Below are 24551 nucleotides of genomic sequence, written 5' to 3'. Positions count from 1 at the left end.
GATTATTGTGATGATGTGTATGTTTTTCTGTACTATGGAGTTCTGTTTTATTATACTTCAATGGAATACATCTGAATAGGTTGACATTCAAATCCAAACAGAAGAATCTTCCTATTGAAGTGCTTTGTTTTCCTATTTGGGGATCCCTTGCAGAGTCTACATTTTAGCCAACATCATATACTCCATAGACTTCCCTGTAGCTCAAACGGTAAAGAATCTGCCTGCCATGCAGGAGACCAGGGTTCAATTCCTGGGTTGGGAAGTTCCTCTGGAGAAGGGAATGGCAATCCACTCCAGTATTCTTGCCTGGAGAATTCCATGGACAGAGAAGCCTGGTGGGCTACAGTCCGTGGGGTCGCAAAGAGTCGGACACGACTGAGCGACTAACACACACACACACATATACTCCAGGGTGCTTTGCCTACTGCATTGCTCAACAGATACTTGTTATATGAGTGAATGAACTCTTTGTAAGGGTTAGGTATGTCTTAGAAAATATTGATAGCATTGCCACTTCAACTTCAAAGCACTAATGTGAGATTCTTTTAAGAGATATAAAAACATCAAGGGTACAAGGTGTTGCTAATTCAGCATATTATAATAGAAGCTATTTTTGCTCAGATTTACCAAGTAAAGGGAAAAATAATGGATTATTAACTTTAGTCTAACATCTTAGTTGTAAGGTTTAGTTTTTTCCCCTCAAAGAATTAAGTTGACATCAAGAATAATATTCAAAGTGTTTAGGTGGCATATTAGTCAATAGATTATTTGGAGAAAGATTCAATAGACAGCAATTGTTGGCAGCTATTTCAGCTCTAAGTTTGAACATTTAATTGAGTTGTAAATCCATACTATTATTTCTTTTTATTGTTTATTTTACTATATGGATTGCTATGTTCACTTGTCACTTTTTTCTTTTACTATAAGTAGCTTTAAATATATGATACTCCAAATATTAGGAGATAATGTTGTAGGAAGTACAATATTAAATATAATACTCAAATATATTTAATGTATTTTATTACCCTAAAATTATTGTCAACTTAAAAAATATGACATGAAATTACTTTGCCAGTTCTTTGGCAATAAAAAAAAAATAGTTTATCATCTTTGAGATTCTGAAGTGTCATCATATAGCTCTATTTTAAAACTTCATATTACAGTTTGTTTAGAAGAATAGTTTGTATATTGTGTAAAATATTTTACACATAAAAGACATTCAGTTCAGTTCAGTTCAGTTCAGTCGCTCAGTCATGTCTGACTCTTTGTGACCCCATGAATTGCAGCACGCCAGGACTCCCTGTCCATCACCAACTCCCGGAGTTCACTTCAGACTCACATCCATTGAGTCAGTGATGCCATCCAGCCATCTCATCCTCTGTCGTCCCCTTCTCCTCCTACCCCCAAATCCCTCTCAGCATCAGAGTCTTTTCCAATGAGTCAACTCTTTGCATGAGGTGGCCAAAGTACTGGAGTTTCAGCTTTAGCATCATTCCTTCCAAAGAAATCCCAGGGCTGATCTCCTTCAGAATGGACTGGTTGGATCTCCTTGTAGTCCAAGGGACTCTCAAGAGTCTTCTCCAACACCACAGTTCAAAAGCATCAATTCTTCAGCACTCAGGTTTCTTCACAGTCAAACTCTCACATCCATACATGACCACTGGGAAAACCATAGCCTTGACTAGATGGACCTTTGTTGGCAAAGTAATTAATAAAGGTTTTTTTAAAGCACGGAGCTATGTATTTTTACATATAAATATATAATTAAAATTTGCCTAGATATGATTGAAATGTAAAGATTATTTCCTATGTTTAAAGATACAACATAATTAAAAAAAAATAATTTATTTGCTTTTGGTTGTGCTGGGTCTTCATTGTTGCCCGTGGGCTTTCTCTAGTTGTGGTGAGCGGGATCTATTCTTCCTTGTGGTGCATGGGCTTCTTATTGAGATGGCTCCTCTTGTGGAGCATGGCCTCTAGGCACATAGGCTTCAGTACTTGAGGCACATGGGCTCAGTATTGTGGCTCCTGTGCTGTAGAGCACAGGGTCAATAGCTGTGGCAGACAGGCTTAGTTGCTTTGTGGCACTTGGAATGTTACTGGATCAGGGATTGAACCCATGTTTCCTGCTTTGGCAGACAGATTCCTATCCGTTGTACCAACAGAGAAGTTAGCCACAGACAATTTTTGCTTCAAATATATTGTTCTTTTTATTGGAAGTGAAAAGTTTGTTTTTCATGCACACACACACCCCTACACCTTAAGTATTTTATCTTAATGAATATAACATGAACATTAGCCAATATCTTGACTTTTGACCCAGGCTCATTTTTAGTATAGGTCTGTTGATTGAGTCTCACACAGTTGCTTTTGCCTAAATCACACCAATTCTACATTGACTATGGCTTCCTATTTTGATGTCTTTATGGAAGAGAACTTAGTGACATTTGAGAAGCTACCTAACTGCCAAAGCCTTGATGTTTTATAATATTCTCCCTTCCTTTGCCCCAACTTTTATCATTTTTTCCCTCATATTCAATTTGATAACAGTTTTAGGAACCCACCTTTATTGTCTCCAAGGATTTGAATTAACTTTCAAAGAAATGACAAACCTTTAGTACTATTACTGGATAAGTTTACATACTTAATAAATTACAGTTATAATTACAACTCACATGAAAATATTGGGGAAGAAACTAATAGACTCTTGGCATGCCTTAATTTAGTAGGATCAGGAAGTCTTCAATATACTTGAGATACTCCTTTGGCATTGAGCAGGAAAGAGGGGGATCATTAGTGTTGCTGAGTGGAAATAAAGAGTTGATTCATCTAAAGAGATGGTTAAGAGAAGGGCTTTTAAGAGAGCTTCTGCTATATCTCAACTATGATGTTAGGAGATATTTCCATCAGTTTTATAGACTAGCTGTCATCATATTTTATGTTTTAGAAAAGTTTATAATTTTATGGAATTAACTCTGTCAATATATTTCCCAACTCAGTTTGATTGTTCTCAGTGGCGCAGGGATTGGTGGCAGATTGCCTATGTCTTTCCACTTTAGTTATTTCAATATGCTGTCCTGTCATTGCCTTTATGTGGCCACTGCTATTCTCTAATGCATGGCTGCTGTTGGCCTTTAAGGTGGAAATTCTACTCTCTTTGAATTTCCTTGTTGGAGGGACTGGGACAATGCTCAATCCAGGACTAATTTCCCCCCACTATTGAGGTAAGACCCTTCTATGTACTCTGTCCAATATTCCATGAGTTATGAAATTCTTCATTCTGAAAGTGAGAACAAGCAGTACGTCCAGCTCTGTGTAAGTGCTAAGTACTATTACTTAAAATCCTTTTGGATGGTTCTTTCTTCCTGCAGTGAGGGAGGCCTGGGTTTGATCTCTGGGTCAGGAAGATCCCTTGGAGAAGGAAACGGCAACCAACTCCAGTATTCTTGCCTGGAGAATCCCATGGATAAAGGAGCTACAGTCCATAGGGTTGCAAAGAGTTGGACATGACTGAGCAACTTCCCTAGCTTTGGGTAGTTTCCTCCAATGTATGTGTTGATCAGTATCCAGCTGAATGTTCAAGAATTAAGATCTTCTGAGTTCTCTCTGTGTGTAGCTATCTTCTTTCCTGCATAAACATACATTAGTGGTCACAATCTCCCTGGAGATTCAGCTTTGTCTTTTCAGCTCAGAATATTCTCCAGTCTCTTAGTTTCCCTTTCCTATCTGTGTCCTGGGAAGTCTCTCAAGGCACTAAGCTAGGGCTATCAAAGGGTTCTTCCTATTTTGTTTACCGTTTCTATCCTTTATTGCCTAATGCTCTTCACAACTATTTTTCATATATTTTGTCTATTTTTTGTTTTTTTTTTTCAGGTGAGAAAGAAATCTGGTCTTTGTTTCTCTACCTTGATTAGAACTAAAATGTAAATTTTAATAAGACTTTATTGAGAGTTTAAAGATAATGCAAGGGAGATAAAATGCATATACTTACAAAGGCAACCATAGGCAGCTATATTCTGATTCCATAGGTCTTGCTGATGTCCTTGTAGCTCCCAAGCCCAAGTCCACACAATGCTAGCTTTTCAGCTCTTTCGTCTGCTATGATAGTGAAAGTGAAAGTGTCCAACTCTTTGTGATCCCATGGACTATATATGGCCTGCCAGGCTCCTCTGTCAATGGAATTCTCCAGGTAAGACTACTGGAGTGGGAGGCCATTCCCTCCTCCAGGGAATCTTCCCAACCTGGGAACTGAACTAGGTCTCCTGTATTTCATGCGGTTTCTTTACTGTCTAAGCCATTAGGGAAGCCCCTGCTATGATAAGCATTTTTGCTCCTTGCAGTCAAACTGGCTAAAACATCTTAAAGGAGGATCTTTGCTTATTTTTAAATATCTGTGTAAGTTTAGTACCTTGTTGAAGTACTTTTCCCCTCTTCTCTTCCCCCTTTCCCCCCCACCCGCCCCCACAATTGATCTGCTTCAAAGTTAAATTTAAGCTTCTACCTCTTAGGAGCTTTAACATGCAAAGTGGCTGTTTCCCAATGAAAAACAAATAAAACCAAACCCCTAGTGCACACTTTGAGCCTGTGAACTCCATTTTACCAGAGTATGTTATTATGTATTGAATCAATTAATATGTACTAGTGCATGTTATATGTGTTTGGTATATTAAAACACAAATGGAAGGGTGGCCAAAGGCATAACTAGAAACCTTAATTGAGTCATAAATAATGTTAATTATAAAAGTTGGAGGTGTTTTCTTTGATTTTCACATTTATAATCAATATGATCATTTTTAGAAAGTGAAGTTAAACTTTTGAATGTAGTAAAGGAACTTGATATTTAAAAGAAACATGTACATATCTTTTATAAAATGAAGAATAATTTGTAATGTGTCTATCTATCCCAGAAGTGTTCTTTTTTTATCTTTTGACGTTTACTCATAGGATCATAGAAAACCTTTCCTATTAAATTTTTGTATATGTAGAAGTTTTCCTATATTACATTTGTATAGGTATAAGATGTACCTATATAATTTTTCTAAAGTTTATACCTTAGTATTAATTCAAGTAGGCATTTCATAATGGATTTTTATGAAGATTAAAAGGAGCATATTTGATAGGAAAGGAACAAAATGATCCCAGTAGAAAGGAAACTTTCTGAATCTAGTTCTTGTGATATTTTTATGATATTTAGTAAATTGCTTTTATATATAGAGTGGAATTTCTTGAAGGAAAAATGTAGTTTTTTATTTGTATGTATTTTGAAAGTAAAATTTCCAATTAACTTCAAGGTAAAAGTGTTATAAGAAAGATTGGGAATTATTTCAGAAGAATATACGCCTCACATGTAGACTTTATAAAGCACAGATGCTAATATTCTAGATAGAAGGGAAATTTGTTATACTTTTTAAATGTTTAATTAGGAAAATATCTATTTTCTCTGAACGCAAGTCAATTTGGCTGAGAATTAGCTAAATTCTATAAGTTGTCTATCTTTGTCAATAGCTGGAACATACTGCTCTTACCTAGAGTATTTAGTTACGTGTCCTCTGACACCTCACACAGGGGTAGCTCCTTTTCCTCTCTGCCTCTTAGTACTTTGTACAGCAGCTACCTGAGCCCTGCTTAGATCATATCAGTGTTTGTTGACTCTCAGTGATGAACTTGGGCTGCAAAATGCTCTAGAGCTCAGATGCCTATGATGAATCTGTGTTATATAGATAACAACAAAAACTTGTCAAAGGAAAGTTGAATAATGTTTATTCATGTATTCATTCAACAATACACATTCAATGTATAGAATTATGCAAGAGAGTAAGTGTTATTCTAGACCCTGTGAATATTGTAGTGACCAGGACCAGTATTTCTCTTACTCTCACAGAGTCCTTATTGTTGTTGTTTTGTGATTTCCCAGGCAAGAATACTGGAGTGGGTTGCCATTTCCTTCTCCAGGGGATTCTGACCCAGGGATTGAACCCCACGTCTCCTGCACTGGGCAAGGAGATTATTTACCCCTGAGCCATTTGGGAAGCCCACAAACACACGTGCTATATACTACACTCTGAATATTGTGATGACAAGACCAGTACACCTCTTACACTCGCAGTCTTCTGATTCAGAAGAAAAGACAGGCTTTGATACAGGTTATTGCAATAAGTGAAGGCTTCCCAGGTGGCGCTAGTGGTGAAGAACCCACATACCAATGCAGAAGATATAACAGATGCAGGTTCGATCCCTGGATCAGGAAGATCCCCTGGAGAAGGGCACAGCAATCCACTTCAGTATTCTTGCCTGGAGAATCCCACGGACAGAGAAGCCTGGTGGGCTATGGGCCATAGGGTCGCAAAGAGCTGGACACAACTGAAATGACTTAGCATGTACTCACACAATAAGTGATGATAAGGATTATGATAGGAAGCATAGAACCCTACCATAAGACCTGCTTTAGTAATAGGGGGCTAAGGCTTCCTGCAGAAAGTAATGTTTATGTTGAAAGCAGAAGTATGGACTGAAAACAGCTGGAAAAGATTGGCAGTATTACAGGAGGGAAGGTAGTAAGTCCAGTAATAAGAAAGTTTACTTACTACATCTTTATTAATGTAGTTCAGAAGTAACTTTTTTTTTCCAGGAATAACCCAACAGTGCTACTTGGCTGGGTCTTCATATTGCCTTAACAGAGACAAAGACTGTAATTGTTTAATGTTTAAATGACCTTTTTCTGAGTATGTCTCTTCAGCCAGTTGTTCAACATCTTAACATCTTTAGAGTCAGGAACATATAATTTTTTTGAATATATATTTAGTTTTAGTATGTGAAGTCAAAGACAATGTTCTATAAAGGCTATCATAACTTTACAATTCAGACACATGACAAGAAAAGATAATCTGCTTTTGTGGGAATTCATTTGCTCTCTTAATTTCAGAGGTCACTTTAATTTTCCAGTCTCCTAGTAGCAATTCTGACTTGCAGAGAAACACATAAAAAAAAAAAACCATTTACTGGTTTAAAAATTTACTGTCTCTACTAGAAATTTCCTGAGAAAATAACAGCTACCATTTGTTGAGCGCTTTTCATGTTCAGATACTGTGTTAAATGTATATTATAAAATATATTTCATTTAAACATCCTAGAAACACTGTGAGACAATTAATATTTTAATCCAGTTCCTATTGATAAGGACACTGAAAATATTTAACAGTCCACAGTCTCAGAACTAGAAGTGGCAGATAAGAATTTGATCTCAGAATTGTCTGACTTCACAGCCTGAGTTCCTAACTTGGTGTTGCTTCAGTTCAGTTCAGTTCAGTCACTCAGTCGTGTCCGACTCTTTGCAACCCCATAGACTGAAGCACACCAGGCTTCCCTGTCCATCACCAATTCCTGGAGCTTGCTCAAACTCATGTCCACCAAGTTGGTGATGCCATCCAACCATCTCATCCTCTGTCATTTCCTTCTTCTCTTTTCTTCAGTCTTTCCCAGCATCATGGTCTTTTCCAATGAGTCACTTCTTTGCAACCAGTGGCCAGAGTATCGGAGATTCAGCTTCAGCATCAGTCCTTCCAGTGAATATTCAGGACTGATTTCCTTTAGGATAGACTGGCTTGACCTCCTTGCAGTCCAAGGGACTCTCAAGAGTCTTCTCCAACACCACAGTTCAAAAGCATCAATTCTTTGGTTCTCAGCTTTCTTTATAGTCCATCTCTCACATCCATACATGACCACTGGAAAAACCATAGCTTTGACTAGATGGACCTTTGTTGGCAGAGTAATGTCTCTGCTTTTTAATAAGCTGTCTAGGTTGGTCATAACTGTTCTTCTGAAGAACAAGCATCTTTTGATTTCACGGTTGCAGTCACCATTTGCAGTGATTTTGGAGCCCCCCAAATTAAAGTCTGTCATTGTTTCCATTGTTTCCCCATCTATTTGCCATGAAGTAATGGGACCAGATGCCATGATCTTACTTTTCTGAATGTTGAGCTTTAAGCCAACTTTTTCACTCTCCTCTTTCACTTTCATCAAGAGGCTCTTTATTTCTTCTTCACTTTCTGCCAAGAGGGTGGTGTCATCTGCATGTCTGAGATTACTGATATTTCTCTGGGCAATCTTGATTCCAGCATGTGCTTCATCCAGTCCAACAGTTTGCATTGATGTAACTGCATTTAAGTTAAATTAGCAGGGTGACAATATACAGCCTTGATGTACTCCTTTTCCTATTTGGAACCAGTCTGTTGTTCCATGTCCAGTTATAACTGTTGCTTATTGAACTGCATACAAGTTTCTCAGGAGGTAGGTAAGGTGGTCTGGTATTCCCATCTATTGAAGAATTTTCCACAGTTTGTTGTGATCCACACAGTCAAAGGCTTTGGCATAGTCAATAAAGCAGAAATAGATGTTTTTCTGGAACTCTCTTGCTTTTTCAATTACCCAACAGATGTTGACAATTTGATCTCTGGTTCCTCTGCCTTTTCTAAATCCATCTTGAACATCTGGGAGTTCATGGTTCACATACTGTTGAAGCCTGACTTGGAGAATTTTGAGCATTAGTTTGCTAGAGTGTGAGATGAGTGCAATTGTTCAGTAGTTTGAACGTTCTTTGGCATTGCCTTTCTTTGAGATTGGAATGAAACTGACCTTCTCCAGTCCTGTGGCCACTGCTGAGTTTCAAACTTTGATGACATTGAGTGCAGCACTTTCATAGCATCGTCTTTTACGATTTGAAATAGCTCAACTCGAATTCCATCTCCTCCACTAGCTTTGTTTGTAGTGATGCTTCCTAAGACCCACTTGACTTTATATTCCAGGATGTCTGGCTCTAGGTAAGTGATCACACTATCTTGATTATCTGGGTCATGAAGATCTTTTTTATATAGTTCTTTTGTGTATTCTTGCCACCTCTTCTTAATATCTTCTGCTTCTGTTAGGTCCATACCATTTCTGTCCTTTATTGAGACCATCTTTACATGAAATGTTCCCTTGATATCTCTGATTTTCTTGAAGAAATCTCTAGTCTTTCCCATTCTATTGTTTTCTGCTATTTATTTTCATTGATCACTGAGAAAGGCTTTCTTATTTCTCCTTGATATTCTTTGGAACTCTGCATTCAGATGCCTGTATCTTTCCTTTTCTCCTTTGCCTTTAGCCTCTCTTCTTTTCTCAGCTATTTCTTAGGCCTCTTCAGACAACCATTTTGCCTTTTTGCATTTCTTTTTCTTGGGGCTGGTCTTGATCATTGCCTCCTGTACAATGTCATGAACCTCCATCCATAGTTCTTCAGGCACTCTATCAGATCTAATCCCTTGAATCTACATGTCACTTCCACCATATAATCATCAGGGACTTGATTTAGATCATACCGGAATGGTCTAGTAGTTTTCCCTACTTTCTTCAATTTAAGTCTGAATTTGGCAATAAGGAGTCCATGATCTGAGCCACAGTCAGCTCCTGGTCTTATTTTTGCTGACTGTATAGAGCTTCTCCATCTTTGGCTGCAAAGAATATGATCAATCTGATTTTGGTATGACCATCTAGTGATCTCCATGTGTAGAGTCTTCTCTTGTGTTTTTGGAAGAGGGTGTTTGCTATGACCAGTGTGTTCTCTTGGCAAATCTCAGTTAGCCTTTGCCCTGCTTCATTTTGTATTCCAAGGCCAAGTTTGCCTGTTACTCCAAGTAGCTCTTGACTTCCTACTTTTGCATTCCAGTTCCCTGTAAGGAAAGGGACAGCTTTTTTGGGTGTTAGTGCTAGAAGGTCTCGTAGGTCTTTATAGACCTGTTCAGCTTCAGCTTCTTCAGCATTACTGGTCGGGGCATAGAATTGTATTACTGTGGGAGAGGAAGAGGGTGGGATGATTTGGGAGAATGGCATTGAAACATGTATAATATCATATAAAAAACAAATTGCCAGTCCAGGTTCAATGCAGGATACAGGATGCTTGGGGCTGGTGCACTGGGATGACCCAGAGGGATGGTATGGGAAGGGAGGTGGGAGGGGGGCTCAGGATGGGAAACACATGTATACCTGTGGTGGATTCATGTTGATGTATGGCAAAACCAATAGAGTATTGTAAATTAACTAGCCTCCAATTAAAATAAACAAATTTAAATTAAAAAAAAAGAATTGTATTACTATGATATTGAATGGTTTGCCTTGGAAACGAACAGAGATCATTCTGTAGTTTTTGAGATTGCATCCAAGTACTGCATTTTGGACTCTTTTGTTGACTATGTTGGCTACTCCATTTCTTCTAAGGGATATAATGTAGATATAATGCCCACAGTAGTAGATATAATGGTCATATTTTGGAGTTCTCACAGGAGAAGATGAGCACACACTCTTATACTCTGCCATCTTGTTACCTGGTATTGCTTAGGAAAGGGAGCCAAATGGAATGTATTAACATATTAAGACAGTCTCAGACCTTTCACAGGTTTTGTCCATATTAAGAAATATTATTCTTGTTATTTTTAATAATAATTTATTGAATTTTCTTTATGCTGAAGATTGTGAAAAAATAGGAACAAAAGAGTCATGGAGTAAAGTAGATGAGACAGGCCCTTTCATATGTTGGTGAGATGGCTGTGTTTAGAGAATTTTTTGGCATGTATTCAATACTTAAAATTCATTTACCTCTTGACTCAGCAATTCTAATTTTAAGAATTTATGCTACAGCTAAATTTGTCCATACATGCAAAGATACATGTTACGAGCATTCTTGTAGTATTGTTTGGAATAGAAAAAAATTGGAAATAATTTGTGTGTTCAATAGGGGCATCATACATAAAGACAGACAAACAGATCCATAGAAGAGAATCAAGAGGCCAGAAATAACCCAAGCATTTATAGTCAACTAATATTTATGAAGAGAGATGAGAATACTCACAGGAGAAGACAGTCTCTTCAATAAATTGTTGTTGCTCAGTTGCTAAGTCATGTCCAACTCTTTGCAACCCCATGAACTGCAGCATGCCAGGCTTTCCTGTCCTTCATTATCTCCCCGAGTCTGCCCAAACTCATGTCCATTGAATCAGTGACTCCATCCAACCATCTCATCTTCTGTCATTCCCTTCTCTTCTTGCTCTCAATCTTTCCCCAGATCAGGATCTTTTCCAGTGAGTTGGCTCTTTGCATCAGGTGGCCAAAGTTTGGAGCTTCAGCTTGAGCACCAGTCCTTCCAATGAATATTCAGGGTTGACTTCTTTTAGGATTGACTGGTTTGATTTCCTTGCAGTTCAAGGGACTCTCAAGAGTCTTCTCCAGCACCACACTTCGAAAGCATCAATTCTTCCATGCTCAGCCTTCTTCATGGTCCAACTCTCATATTCTACATAACTACTGAAAAAATCATAGCTTTGACTATACGGACCTTTGTCAGCAAAATGATGTCTCTCTTCAATAGATAGTGCTGGGATAATTGAATTTCATATGTAAAAGAATGAAACTGGGCTCCTATCTTACATCAATCAGAAAAATTAACTCAAAATGGATTAAATATTTAAATGTAAGGTCTGAAACCATTAAATTCCTAGGAAAATAACAGAAGAATAAATCTCGTGATGAACCTCGGTAATGATTTTTTTGGATATGACACCTGAAGCATAAGAAACAAAATGAAAAATAAACAAGTGGAACTAGATCAAAGTAAAAAATTTCTTACAGTGAAAGAAATCATCAACAAAGTAAAAAGACAATTTATGGAATGGAGAAAAATATTTGCAAACCATACCTCTGATAAGAGCTTAATGGTGTGAGTGTGGAGAAAAGGGAATCCTTGTGTACTATTGGTGGGATTTTAAATTGGTATAGCCACTATGGAAAACAGTATGAAGGACTCTCAAAAATTTAAAAATAGAACTATGGTGTGATTCAGCAATTCCACTTCTGTTAATATATGTAAAACAAACAAAAACATGAAATCAAAAAGTTATCTGTATCCCCACGTTCTTAGAGGCATTATTTACAATAGTCAAGACATGGAAACAGCCTAAATGTCCACTGATGAATGAATGGATAAAGAAGATGTGGTATATACACAATGCACTATTATTCATCCACAAAAAATGAGGAAATCCTACCATATGAAACAATATTGGTAGACCCTGAAGGCATTATTCTAAGTGAAATAAGTCAGACAAAGGCAGACAAATGCTTTAGGATTTCACTTACTTGTGAAATCTAAAAGGCAAAAATAAGACCAAACTCATAACAAAAGAGATCAGACTTGCAGTTATCAGAGGTTGAGTGTGGTGGGAGGGGAATTAGATAAATATGGTCAAAAGGTAGACATTTACCATTATAAATGAGTATGAGGGATGTAATGTACAACATTATGACATTGTTAATACTGCTGTATTATATAAAGGAGAACTGATAAGAGAGTAAATTCTGAATTCTCATCACAAAGAACATTTTTCCCCTTTTCTTCCTTCTTTTCCTTTATTTATATGAGATGATGAATGTTACTATCAGATGAACTTAATCTGATAGTATTTTTTATGATATATGTAAATCAAACCATCATATTCTATGTCTTAAACTTATACAGTGATACATGCCAATTATTTCTCAACAAAACTGGAAAAAGCCTTACTAACAAAATGGAAGACCTGGAAAAGAAGTTATAATATATCAATTAAATGTAATTTTATTCAAGCATTAAAAAGAATGACAAAACAGCTAATCAAGTCTTAGTAAGTTCCAAACATTGCTCTTATTTAATTTTCATAAAAATTGTACTTACTATTATCAGCTACATTTACAGTGAGTGACCAGACCACCATGGTTATCCAGGTCATAAGACCTTTTTTTGTACAATTCTTCTGTGTATTCTTGCCACCTCTTCTTAATCTCTTCTGCTTCTGTTAGGTCCTTACCATTTCTGTCCTTCATTGTGCCCATCTTTGCATGAAATATTCTCTTGGTACCTCTGATTTTCTGCCAGCAAATTTGGTAAACTCAGCAGTAGCCATAGAACTGGAAAAGGTCAGTTTTCATTATAATCCCAAAGAAAGGTAAGCCAAACAATGTTCAAACTACCTCATAATTGTGCTCATTTCACATGCTAGCAAGGTTATGGTCAAAATCCTTCAAGCTAGGCTTCAGTAGTATGTGAACCAGATGTACCAGCTGGATTGAGAAAAGGCAGAGGAACCAGAGATCTAATTGCCAAAATCTGTTGGATCATAGGAAAAAACAACAGAATTCCAGAAAAACATCTACTTCTTCATTGATTCTGCTAAAGTCTTTGACTATGTGGATCACAGCAAACTGTGAAAAGTTTTCCAAGAGATGAGAATACCAGATCACCTTACCTGCCTCCTGAGAAACCTGTATGCAGGTCAAGAAGCAACAGTTAGAAATGGACATGGAACAGTGGACTGGTTCAAAGTTGGGAAAGGAGTACGTAAAGACTGTATATTGTCACCTTGCTTATTTAACTTATATGCAGTGAAATCTCAGACTGGATGAAGCACAAGCTGGAATCAAGATCACTGGGAGACATATCAATAACTTCAGATATTCAGATGACACCACCCTAATGTCCAAAAGGGAAGAGGAACTAAAGAGCCTCTTGATGAAGGTGAAAGAGGAGGGTGAAAAACCTGGCTTAAAACTCAGCATTAAAAAGCTAAGATCATGGCATGCAGTCCCATCACTTCATGGCAAATAGATGGGGAAAAATGGAAACAGTGACAGATTCTGTTTTCTTGGGCTCTGAAATCAGTGTGGACAGTGACTGCAGCCATGAAAATAAAATACGCTTGCTCCCTGGAAGGAAAGCTATGACAAACCTAGACAGCGTATTAAAAAGCAGAGACATCACTCTGCTGACAGAAGTCCGTCTAGTCAAAGCTATGGTTTTCCAGGTGTCATGTATGGATGTGAGAGTTGGACCATTAAGGAGGCTGAGTGCCTAAGAATTGAGGTTTTTGAAGTGTGTTGCTGGGGAAGATTCCTGAGAGTCCCTAGGACTGCAAGGAGATCAAACCAGTCAATCCTAAAGGAAATCAGTCCTGAATATTCACTGGATGGACTGATGCTGAAGCTGAAACTCCAATACTTTGGCCACCTGATATGAAGAGCTGACTAATTGTAAAATGACCCTGATGCTGGGAAAATTGAGGGCAGGAGGAGAAGGGGGTGACAGAGGATGAGATTGTTGGATGGCATCACTGATTCAATGGATGTGAGTTTGAGCAAACTCTGGGAAATAATGAAGGATAGGGAAGCCTGACTTGCTACTGTCCAGGGGGTTGCAAAGAGTTGGACGTGTCTGAGAGACTGAACAAAACCCACTTATAGTGGAAAAAAATGAAACCTAAAGAAGCTAAGTGACTTGTGCCCACATTGTTAAGTTTTGTGCTCTGTTGTCTCTTGATCATCTGTATCCCAATATGTAAAGAAAATAAATTGATAAGTGAAAAGAATGTAGAAAGTTTTTATAGTATAATGGTGGTGGTGGTTTAGTCACTAAGTTGTGTCCAACTCACAACACCATGGTAGCCTGCCAGGCTCCTCTGTCCATGGGAATTCCCCAGGCAAGAATACTGGAGCGAGTTGCTATTTCCTTCTCTTGGGGACCTTCCTGACCCAGGGACTGAACCTGGGTCTCCTGAGTTGCAGGCAGATTTTCTACTGACTGAGCTACAGGGAAGCCTATAGTATAATACTATTTATGAAAAGAATCTGAATCTATATCTTCTATATGTTTCCTTTATAACATATAATATCTATGTTTTCCTATGATATAAATCTTTTAAATAATATGAATGTATATGACTGAATATACTAATAAAATATATTGTGTGTATATATATATATATATATGCCCACACATAAAACATACATTCATAGAAAAATTTCTGGATAGATATAAGAACTTAGTGGTTGTTTTGAGGATTTTTATGGAAACAAACAAAAAATTCACTCTATATTCTTTAGTATGGTGAATTATTTAAAAGTAGCAAGTCACATTGCTTTCATAATAAAAATGTTTAAATTTAAAAAATTTAAAAAATAGTGGATGTGCTGTCTTTAGCAATTATGTTAATGGAGTGGAGTAAAGAGGGACTTTTCATTTTGCACCTTTCTGAACTGTGAACTTCTTAAAATAAATTGGTACATGTTACTTTTATAAAGAACATATTTTAAATGAAGAAACCTTAAAAATAGTGAGTATATTTCTCTAACAAGTACTGTGAAATATTATTTCCGTGACTAAGTTTAGGATATAGTTTATTTAGTATGTTGACAATTTAGAATAAATCTACCTATGTTAAACTTTTATCAGAGAACTGCTGTCTTACTATCTTAAAGGCTAGTTCTTTTCTAACATCCATTGAGTTGGAAAGTAACTCAGTGAAGATTTATCTTATTTTTATAAACAAAATTGTTTCCGATTGAAGTCTTGGTAATGAAACCTTTCACAGCAAATGAGATTCAGCAAATGCAGAAGTTGACAGCAATTTTATTAGATGTTGCTAGTCAATTGAACACAATTTTCATGCAGAAAAATGCTACCATGATTCTTAAACTCCAGAACATTTATCAAAAACAAATATCAATTTGAAAGTGCATTCTTTCTTAAGAGACAATGTTCTAGTGTCAAGTGACAGTATTTTAATATTATGCTTAGTCATGGAATGTACTTGGAATTAGGTTGGATGATAAATGTTGCAACGGGCATAAGTGAAGCTTAAAATATAATATATCTGGGGTTGTGTGTTTCAGGTGAAGCTCTGAAAGTATCAGCTGAGAGATTTGCAGATGACCCCTGCTATCTCCCGAAAAGGGAAGCTGTGGTTCAGGCTGCCCGTGCCTTGTTGGCTGCAGTTACCAGACTCCTTGTCCTCGCAGATATGATTGATGTCATGTGTCTCTTGCAGCACGTGTCAGCTGTAAGTAAAAGATGACTTAGTTTACCTTGGCATTGTTCTCACTTATAATTCCATTTTCTGAACCCAGCATCAATCTGAGCACATCTGTCCTCTCATTTCTTAAGGTCACCATTCAGAAGTTGACTTGATTAGGTTGTGAAACTAATACATACTTCACAAGAATGAAGCCAGAAGTTAGTTTTAAAGCCAGTAGGAGACTGAAAAACAGAAGAAGGCTTATTGATAAGGAAATGGCTAGAAAATTTCTAGGCTTTTGACCATTTAAGTTATTATGCCCTATATAAGTATGTAAATAAATACATAATAACATAATTATAAAGATAATACAGAAAATAAATCTGTGAATATAAATTATTTGAGAAAGAAAAATCCTGAAGCTTAAGGCATGTGGAAATTTGTCCTAATTGTAAATGAAAACTCCCTTTGCCAGCTCCTCTTGATCCAAGGTAAATAGTACATGTTTCCAGGTAGTCTGTGTTGTCTGTAGCAATGCATTATGAAAATGTATAAATGTATTTATTTGATAAAAGTAAAGAATATATTTAAACTAGTAGATAAAAAGGCAGAAAGATATCTCATTTGCTTTATTTTGCTAGACAAAACCATTTAGCCATGACTTAGTAGAAGGACAATTTTTTTTTAGCCTTTATCACTTTCTTAATTTATTTAGTTTGACCGTCCTTAATAGTGTCTAGATGAAAAGGTTGCAAAGAACACTTTGGAGTCTCTTCTTTTTCTCTCACTTTAAATAGGACCCTGGCTCTTCTGTTCATAAATATATATGCATGTTCATAAAGGTGCTTGGTGACTATTGTAACTTTATTAAGCAAATGCCTGCTGATTGACCTTCTTGTCAAAATAATTTTCTCTAATTGCTAAGCTAAATCTTGTTTTTTTTTTTTTTTTTTGTATTATTCTCTTACTTACTCTCTGGAGAAGGGAATGGCAACCCACTCCAGTATTCTTGCCTGGAGAATCCCATGAACAGAGGAGCCTGGAGGACTACAGTCCATATGGTAGCAAAGAATAGGACATGACTGAGCGACTAACACTATTATACTTACTGTTTATTTTAACCCTAAAGTAGGGTTAAAAGGAAAGGGTTTGTCTTAACCCTTTCATTTATACTTTCATATTGCTTTTCTTTTGATAGTTTATTAGTGCAAAAAGTCAATTTGGCACCTTTTTTGTTGTTAAGTAACTTTTCAGGAAAGGGATTAGTTCTCATCCCCAGCCACTGTCTACTAGATTTGTAGGTGAGATATTTGAACAATATTTTTTGATACTTGACTGATGGTTTCCTGGACACCTTAAACAAATCTCTGAACATTTTTGAGATTCATATTTTAATATGTGAATATTTGTTGTTGTTCACTCCAGCTAAGTCAGGTCTAACGCTTTGTGACCCCATGGACTGCATGACGTGAGGCTCCTCTGTCTTCGGCTGTTTCCTGGAGCTTGTTCAAATTCATGTTTATTGAGTCTGTGATACTATCTAACCATATCATCCTCTGCTGACCACTTCTCCTTTTGCCTTCAGTCTTCCCCAGCATCACAGTCTTTTCCAGTGAGTCAGTTCTTCGCATCAGGTGGCCAAAGTTTTGGAGCTTCAGCTTCAGCATCAGTCCTTCCAATGAATATTCAGGATTGATGTCCTTTAGGATTGACTGGTTTGATCTCTTTGCAGTCCAAGGGACTCTCAAGAGTCTTCTCCAGGACCATAATTTGAAAGCATAAACTCTTTGGTGATAGCTTTCTTAATTGTCCAACTTTTACATCCATACATGGCTACTGGAAAAACCATAGGTTGGACTATATGGACATTTGTCAGCAAAGTGATGTCTCTGCTTTTTAATATGCTGTCTAGGTTTGTCATTGCTTTTTTTCCAAGGAGCAAGTATCTTTTAATTTCATGGCTGCAGTCACTGTCTGTAGTGATTTTGGAGCCCAAGAAGGTAAAATATGTCACTGCTTCCACTTTTCCCTCTTCTATTTGCCATGAAGTGATGGGACCAGATGCCATGATCTTAGTTTTTTGAATGGTGAGTTTCAAGCCAACTTTTTCCACTCTTCTTTTTCACCCTCATCAAGAGGCTCTTTAGTTCCTCTTCACTTTCTGCCATTAGAGTTGGTATCATCTGAATATCTGAGGTTGTTGATATTTCTCCCAGCAGTCTTGATTCTGTATTGTGATTCATTGAGCCTGGCATTTTCCATGATGTACTCTGCATGTAATTTAAACAAGCAAAGTGACTATAGATAGCCTTGACTACTCCTTTCCCAATTTTGAATCAGTCCATTGTTCCATGTTTGGTTCTAATTGTTACTTTTTGACCTGCATAAAGGTTCTTCAGGAGGCAGGTAAGGTAGTCTGGTACTTCTATGTCTTTAAGAATTTTCCACAGCTTGTTGTGATCCACACAGTCAAAGACTTTAGCATGGTCAATGAAGCAGAAGCTGATGTTTTTCTGGAAGTGCCTTGCTTTCTCCATGATCCAACAGATGTTTGCCATTTGATCTCTAGTTCCTCTGCCTCTTCTAAACTCTGTGTATACATCTGGAAGTTCTTGGTTCACATACTGTTGAAGCCTAACTTGAAAGATTTTGGGTATAACTTTGATAACATGTGCAATGAACACAATTGTACACTAGTGTGAATGTTCTTTGGCATTGCCCTTCTTTGGGATTGAAATGAAAACTGACCTTTTCCAGTCCTGTGGCCACTGCTGAGTTTTCCAAATTTGCTAACATATTGAGTGCAGCACTTTCACAGCATCATCTTTTAGGATTTGAAATAGCTCAGCTGGAATTCCATGAGCTCCATGAGCTTTGTTCATAGTAATGCTTCCTAAGGCCCACCTAACTTCACATTCCAGGATGCCTGGCTCTTGGTGAGTGACCACACCATTGTGGTTATTAAGAACTTTTTTGTATGATTCTTCTGTGTATTCTTGCCACCTCTTCTTAATATCTTCTGCTTCTGTTAGGTCCATACCATTTCTGTCCTTTATTGGGCCCATCCTTGCATGAAATGTTCCTTTGATATCTCCAATTTTCTTGAAAAGACTAGAAAGATATCTCTAGTCTTTCCCATTCTATTGTTTTCCTCTACTTCTTTGCATTGTTCATTTAGGAAGGCCTTCTTATCTCTCTTTGCTATTCTCTATAACTCTGCATTCAGCTTGGTATATCTTTCCTATTCTCCCTGCCTTTCAATTCTCTTCTTTCCCCAACTATTTGTAAAGCCTCCTCAGACAACCACTTTCTCTTCTTCTTGCATTTCTTTTTTTTGGAGATGGTTTCAGTCACTGCCTTCTATACTATGTTATATATCTCAGTCCATAGTTCTTCAGGCATTCTGCCTATCAGATCTAATGCCTTGACTTTATTCATCACCTCTACTATATTAATATAATCATAAAGAATTTTATTTTGGTCATATCTGAATGGCCTAATGGTTTTCCCTACTTTCTTCAATTTAAGCCTGAAATTTGCAATAAGGAGCTGTGATCAGAGCCACAGTCAGCTCCAGTTCTTGTTTTTACTGGCTGTATAGAGCCTCTCCATCTTTGGCTACAAAAAAACATAATTAATGTTGTTTTGGTATTGACCATTTGTTGATGTCCATGTCTATATCATTGCTTATGTTTTTGGAAGAGTGTGATCACTGTCACCAGCGTGTTCTCTTGACTAAACTCTTTGCCCTGCCTCATTTTGTATCTCTTGACTTCTTACTTTTGCATTCCAATCCCCTATGATGAAAAGGACATCTTTTTCTTGGTTTTAGTTATAGAAGGTGCTAAAGGTCTTCTGAGAACAGGTCAACTTTAGCTTCTTTGGCATCAGTGATTGGAGTATAGACTTGGATTAGTGTTGATGTTGAATTGTTTGCCTTGAAAACAAACTGACATTATTCTGTTGTTTTTCAGATTGCAGTCAAGTACTGTATTTTGGACTCTTGTTGACTGTGAGGGCTACTTCATTTCTTCTAAGGGATTCTTGCCCACAGTAGTAGATAACATCGTCATGTGAATTAAATTCTCCCATTTTTGTCCATTTTAGTTCCCTGATTCTTAAGATGTCAGTGTTCAATCTTGCCATCTCCTGCTTAACTACATCCAAATTATCTTGATCCACGGACCTAACATTCCAGATTCCTGTGCGATATTCTTTAGAGCCTCAAACTTTACTTTCACTACCAAACACATGCACAGCTGAGTGTTGTTCCCTCTTTGGCCTAGCTTCTTCATTCTTACTGGAGCTATTAGTAATTGCCCTCTGCTCTTCCCCAGTAGCAGTAGCAGTGACCTGGGGGTCACTTCTTCCCGCATCATATCTTTTTGACTTTTCATGCTGTCCATGTGGTTCTCCAGGCAAGAATACAAGAGTGGGTTGCCATTTTCTTCTCCAGTGGACCACATTTTGTCAGAACTCTTCACTATGACCCGCTCATCTTGGTGGCCTTGCATTGCTTGGTTCATAGATTCATTGAGTTATGCAAGCCCCCTCACTATGACAATGCTGTGATCCATGAAGGAGGGCTTCCCTGATGGCCCAGTGGTAAAGAATCCGCCTGCCAGTGCAAGCAATGTGTGTTCAGTCCCTGAGTCGGGAAGATCACCTGGAGAAGGAAATGGCAAGTCACTCCAGTATTCTTGCCTGGGAAATCCCACGGACAGAGGAATCTGGTGGGCTACAGTCTATGGTGTCACAGAAGAGTTGGACATGACTTAGCAGCTGAGCAACAACAACAACCGTATGTGAATACAGATGCTAATAAATACTATAAACATAAGTGATTATGAAAGATTAAATGCCAGATAATTCCTAGTCCCATGACCCAATATTTCCTATGTCTTAACTCTGGATTTGTTGGGATAGGGCAGAATGAAAGGCTTTTGTAAGGTGAAAATTACTTCCCTTATAATCAATTAGGGAGTAACTAAATATATAACAGATCATGAGTCCCTTCACTAACATTTTAATTAATTGCTACTAAGTACTAGGCACTGTGCTAGGTAATTCACACATATTGTATCATTCAAATGAAGCAGGAGGTAATTGTAGATCAAAGAAAAACAAAGTGCTATTTTTGTAATAAAATTATACTTAATAGTTATTGAGTTTTTATAATGGGTCAAGAAATGTGGGGGATTATCTCCTTTAATTCAACCTCACAGCAGTTCAGTGATTATGATTCCTATTTTATAGATGAAAAAAAACCTGAGGCATATTGAATTTAAGAAGCTTGCTCAAGGCAATAGATAAAAAGCAACTTTGGGAACTTAGTTCTCCAAGTGTTAGAACAGCTTTCACTATAAATAGCTTTCAGAAATGTTTAGACAAGTTCATGGGCCTATAGCAAATTGTTAAGGGAATTTAGGTAAGTCAGTAGGACGAGGCATTCTTAACTCTAGCCACTCTTTTCCACATTTACTGATTCCTCATTAGAGCCTGAACTTTGGCTAGATCATTTAAATCACTTGTAAGCATGTCTAATCAAACAATGATACTTTATCTATGAAAAAGAGAAGACCTTATTGTGACAGTTTTTTTTATTGTTACATCTTAATAAAATTTATAAGTTGTATTTGTATTATTAACATTTTGTAATATATATTATATGAATTATCTGTATAATTTGAGTTGTATTATTCAACTCAATTCTTTTAATGTTTCACACAGAATGAAGGCTAGTTGAAGAAAATCTTTTGGAGATTAAGATTAGAATTATATAGCCCAACATTCCCTTAGAAGTATTCTGCAGAGCCTGTCTTCTAAATATGCAGCATGAAAAGAAGCTTTTTAACGGTCTGTGCTGCACACAGAAATTCTCTTTGAATGCTTTATTTATTTATTTATTGGCTGCACAGCATGTAGGATCTTAGTTCACTAGCCAGGGATGGAACCCATGTCCTCTGAATTAGAAATGTGGAGTCTTAACCACTGGACTGCGAGGGAAGTTCTTCTCTTAAGTTTGATGCACATTAACACATTAAAGTTGGTGAGAAATGTCAAAGCAAAGAAACTTTTTTAACTTTGCTTAACCCAGAGTTTCCCAAATTTCGTGATTCTAGAACTCTTCTATAATATATTAATCTTGGTGATTTCTCAGACTGTATGTTGGGATATAGTGGTTTAGAATATTTTTAGTTTATGATTCTATTAAATTTGTACTTCGAATGAAAAAATCATAGTGGAGAAACTTCAGTGCCCTTCTAATCTAGTATCTTGCTGAAGTAGATAGACTGTCCTTCAGTATGAAATAGACACATCTGTCTAACAATATAGATGATCATGTACAGTGATAGCAATCTCAATTCTGTTAGATAGTAAAGTGTATTTTGGATAATTCTAGTCATTGAAGTGGGGAAGGAAATGGCAACCCACTCCAGTATTCTTGCCTGGAAAATCCCATGGACTAGGCTGCAATCCAGTCATTGAAGACATTTTTCTCAAGCTGAGTTTAAAGCTGCATCCCTGCTATTTTCTTTCACTGCTTCTAGTTTATCTTCTGGAGCAACACAGAATCAAGGCAATAGGAAGTGCATTTTCAAATAACTGATGATTACTCTTAGGACTTACATATGTCTTTTCTTATTTGAGCTAAAAATTCTTGACTTTTGACCAGTTTCAGATGACTCTGGATACTCTGGAATTTCCATATCTTGTATGCTTTTGTTTAAGTCTTGATTTTGAGTACTTGAACATTATAAGCAGATTTGTTTTATGGTTAAAGTTTGAAAACTTCAGCGCCTGGACTCCCTGGGTGTTTGCTTTTGCTACTGACATTATGTCAGTTTTTATTATGCTGATGGTGTCTTGTCTTCTCATGTAAATGGATATCTTTGTATATGAAACATTACCTCATCTGGAATTTATCTCAGGAATTTCCTCACTCTTTTGTTAGATCTTTAATGTTTTTAACATGAAGTATTTTATATTTCATCAAATCTTGTTAGTTTTCTTCAGCTGAAGGGCTGGATTGAATTACTAATCTGCCAATATAAGAAACAGAAATCCCAAGAATCATCTCTATAAATCCTTTTCTATGCATATTTTAGATCATAGGTAACAGCCATAAAATGTTGAAGTCAAATCGTCTTGAAATAAAACAAATGTTCTGATAAGAACACTCCATAATTTACTCAGATAATTACCTCTCTGATTTAATGTCTAACATTATCTTACCTTATCTTACCTTACCCTTGTCATGTTGTTAGTTCACACTGTTTTTGTGAAGAGTCTGTGAACTTGGACTACTCTTAATCTAGGTCTTCCTTCTTTGATGTATCTAAGTCACTTCGGTTGTGTCCAACTCTTTGCAACCCTATGGACTGTAGCCCACCAGGCTCCTCTGTCCATGGGATTCTCCAGATAAGAATACTGGAGTGGGTTGCTGTGCCCTCTTCCGGGGAATCTTTCCAACCCAGGGATTGAACCTGTGTCTATTATACGTCCTGCATAGGCAGGCAGGCTCTTTATCACTAGTGCCACCTGGGAAGCCCTCTTCTTCTGATACAGTTTATCTTTTTATTATTATATGTAAAGATTGATGTTATCTTTACATTCATTGAATTTTGTCTTGTTAATTATGTCTTTTCTAATATCCTTCCAGACTTTCTTGACTTTTGATTTATCTTCCCCTCGTAACCTGGGTGTTATTTTCAGATTTCTTCAACTAGTTATTCCTGAAAAAATGTCTAATGAAATGGAAAATATTGATAGAGCTTTGTTTTAGATAAGGTCAAATATTCACACATTTCAAATAAAGTTGTTGAAATGAGCTTCAAACTCATTTCATTGGGTTGCTGTGTAAACTATGTTTCTTTGTTTTATCCTCAAGCACTTTCTCAAATTCCTTTCTGAAATTAAGATGTATTCTCTGTGGCATCATGGATTCATCAGTCTAGTAACCCCAGTTATTGGAGAAGCCAATGGCACCCGACTCCAGTACTTTTGCCTAGAAAATCCCATGGACGGAGGAGCCTGGTGGGCTGCAGTCCATGGGGTCACTAGAGTCGGACACGACTGAGCGACTTCACTTTCACTTTCCACTTTCATGCATTGGAGAGGGAAATGACAACCCACTCCAGTGTTCTTGCCTGGAAAATCCCAGGGATGGGGAAGCCTGGTGGGCTGCCGTCTATGGGGTCGCACAGAGTTGGACATGACTGAAGCGACTTAGCAGCAGCAGCAGCAACCCCAGTTATATAGAAATGAGGATAGTTTGTCATAGAAGACATAGATTGACTTACTTTTAGTAACCCCGTAAGAGCTCTAAGTGATCATTGCTTGCTTGCTTTTCTTTCTTTTTTTTTTTTTTTTTGCTTTTATTATGTTGAGGTATGTTTCTTTTTTTTTTTTTTTTGATCTGACTTCTTTCTTTTTTTTTTTTTTAATTTTATTTTATTTTTAAACTTTACATAATTGTATTAGTTTTGCCAAATATCAAAATGAATCCGCCACAGGTATACATGTGTTCCCTATCCTGAACCCTCCTCCCTCCCCATTCCATCCCTCTGGGTCGTCCCAGTGCACCAGCCCCAAGCATCTAGTATTGTGCATCGAACCTGGACTGGCAACTCATTTTATACATGATATTTTACATGTTTCAATGCCATTCTCCCAAATCTTCCCACCCTCTCCCTCTCTCAC

The 24551-nt window shown here is 37.2% G+C and overlaps 1 protein-coding gene across 7 annotated transcripts in view; it reads left to right on the top strand.

The window, feature by feature from the left end:
* Positions 1-24551, top strand: part of CTNNA3 (catenin alpha 3) — a 1911430-nt gene that overhangs the window by 128539 nt on the left and 1758340 nt on the right. For all 7 annotated transcript variants that reach the window (XM_055590589.1, XM_055590598.1, XM_055590586.1 and 4 more), the window contains exon 4: positions 15727-15893. In XM_055590589.1, the coding sequence (XP_055446564.1) occupies positions 15727-15893 (167 nt within the window). The remainder of the gene's footprint in view (positions 1-15726; positions 15894-24551) is intronic.

Source organism: Bubalus kerabau, chromosome 1 (assembly GCF_029407905.1).
Source record: "Bubalus kerabau isolate K-KA32 ecotype Philippines breed swamp buffalo chromosome 1, PCC_UOA_SB_1v2, whole genome shotgun sequence".
Classification (NCBI taxonomy): domain Eukaryota; kingdom Metazoa; phylum Chordata; class Mammalia; order Artiodactyla; family Bovidae; genus Bubalus; species Bubalus kerabau.
Note: the sequence above shows the minus strand (reverse complement) of the source record. Positions and strands in the feature narration are given on the sequence as shown.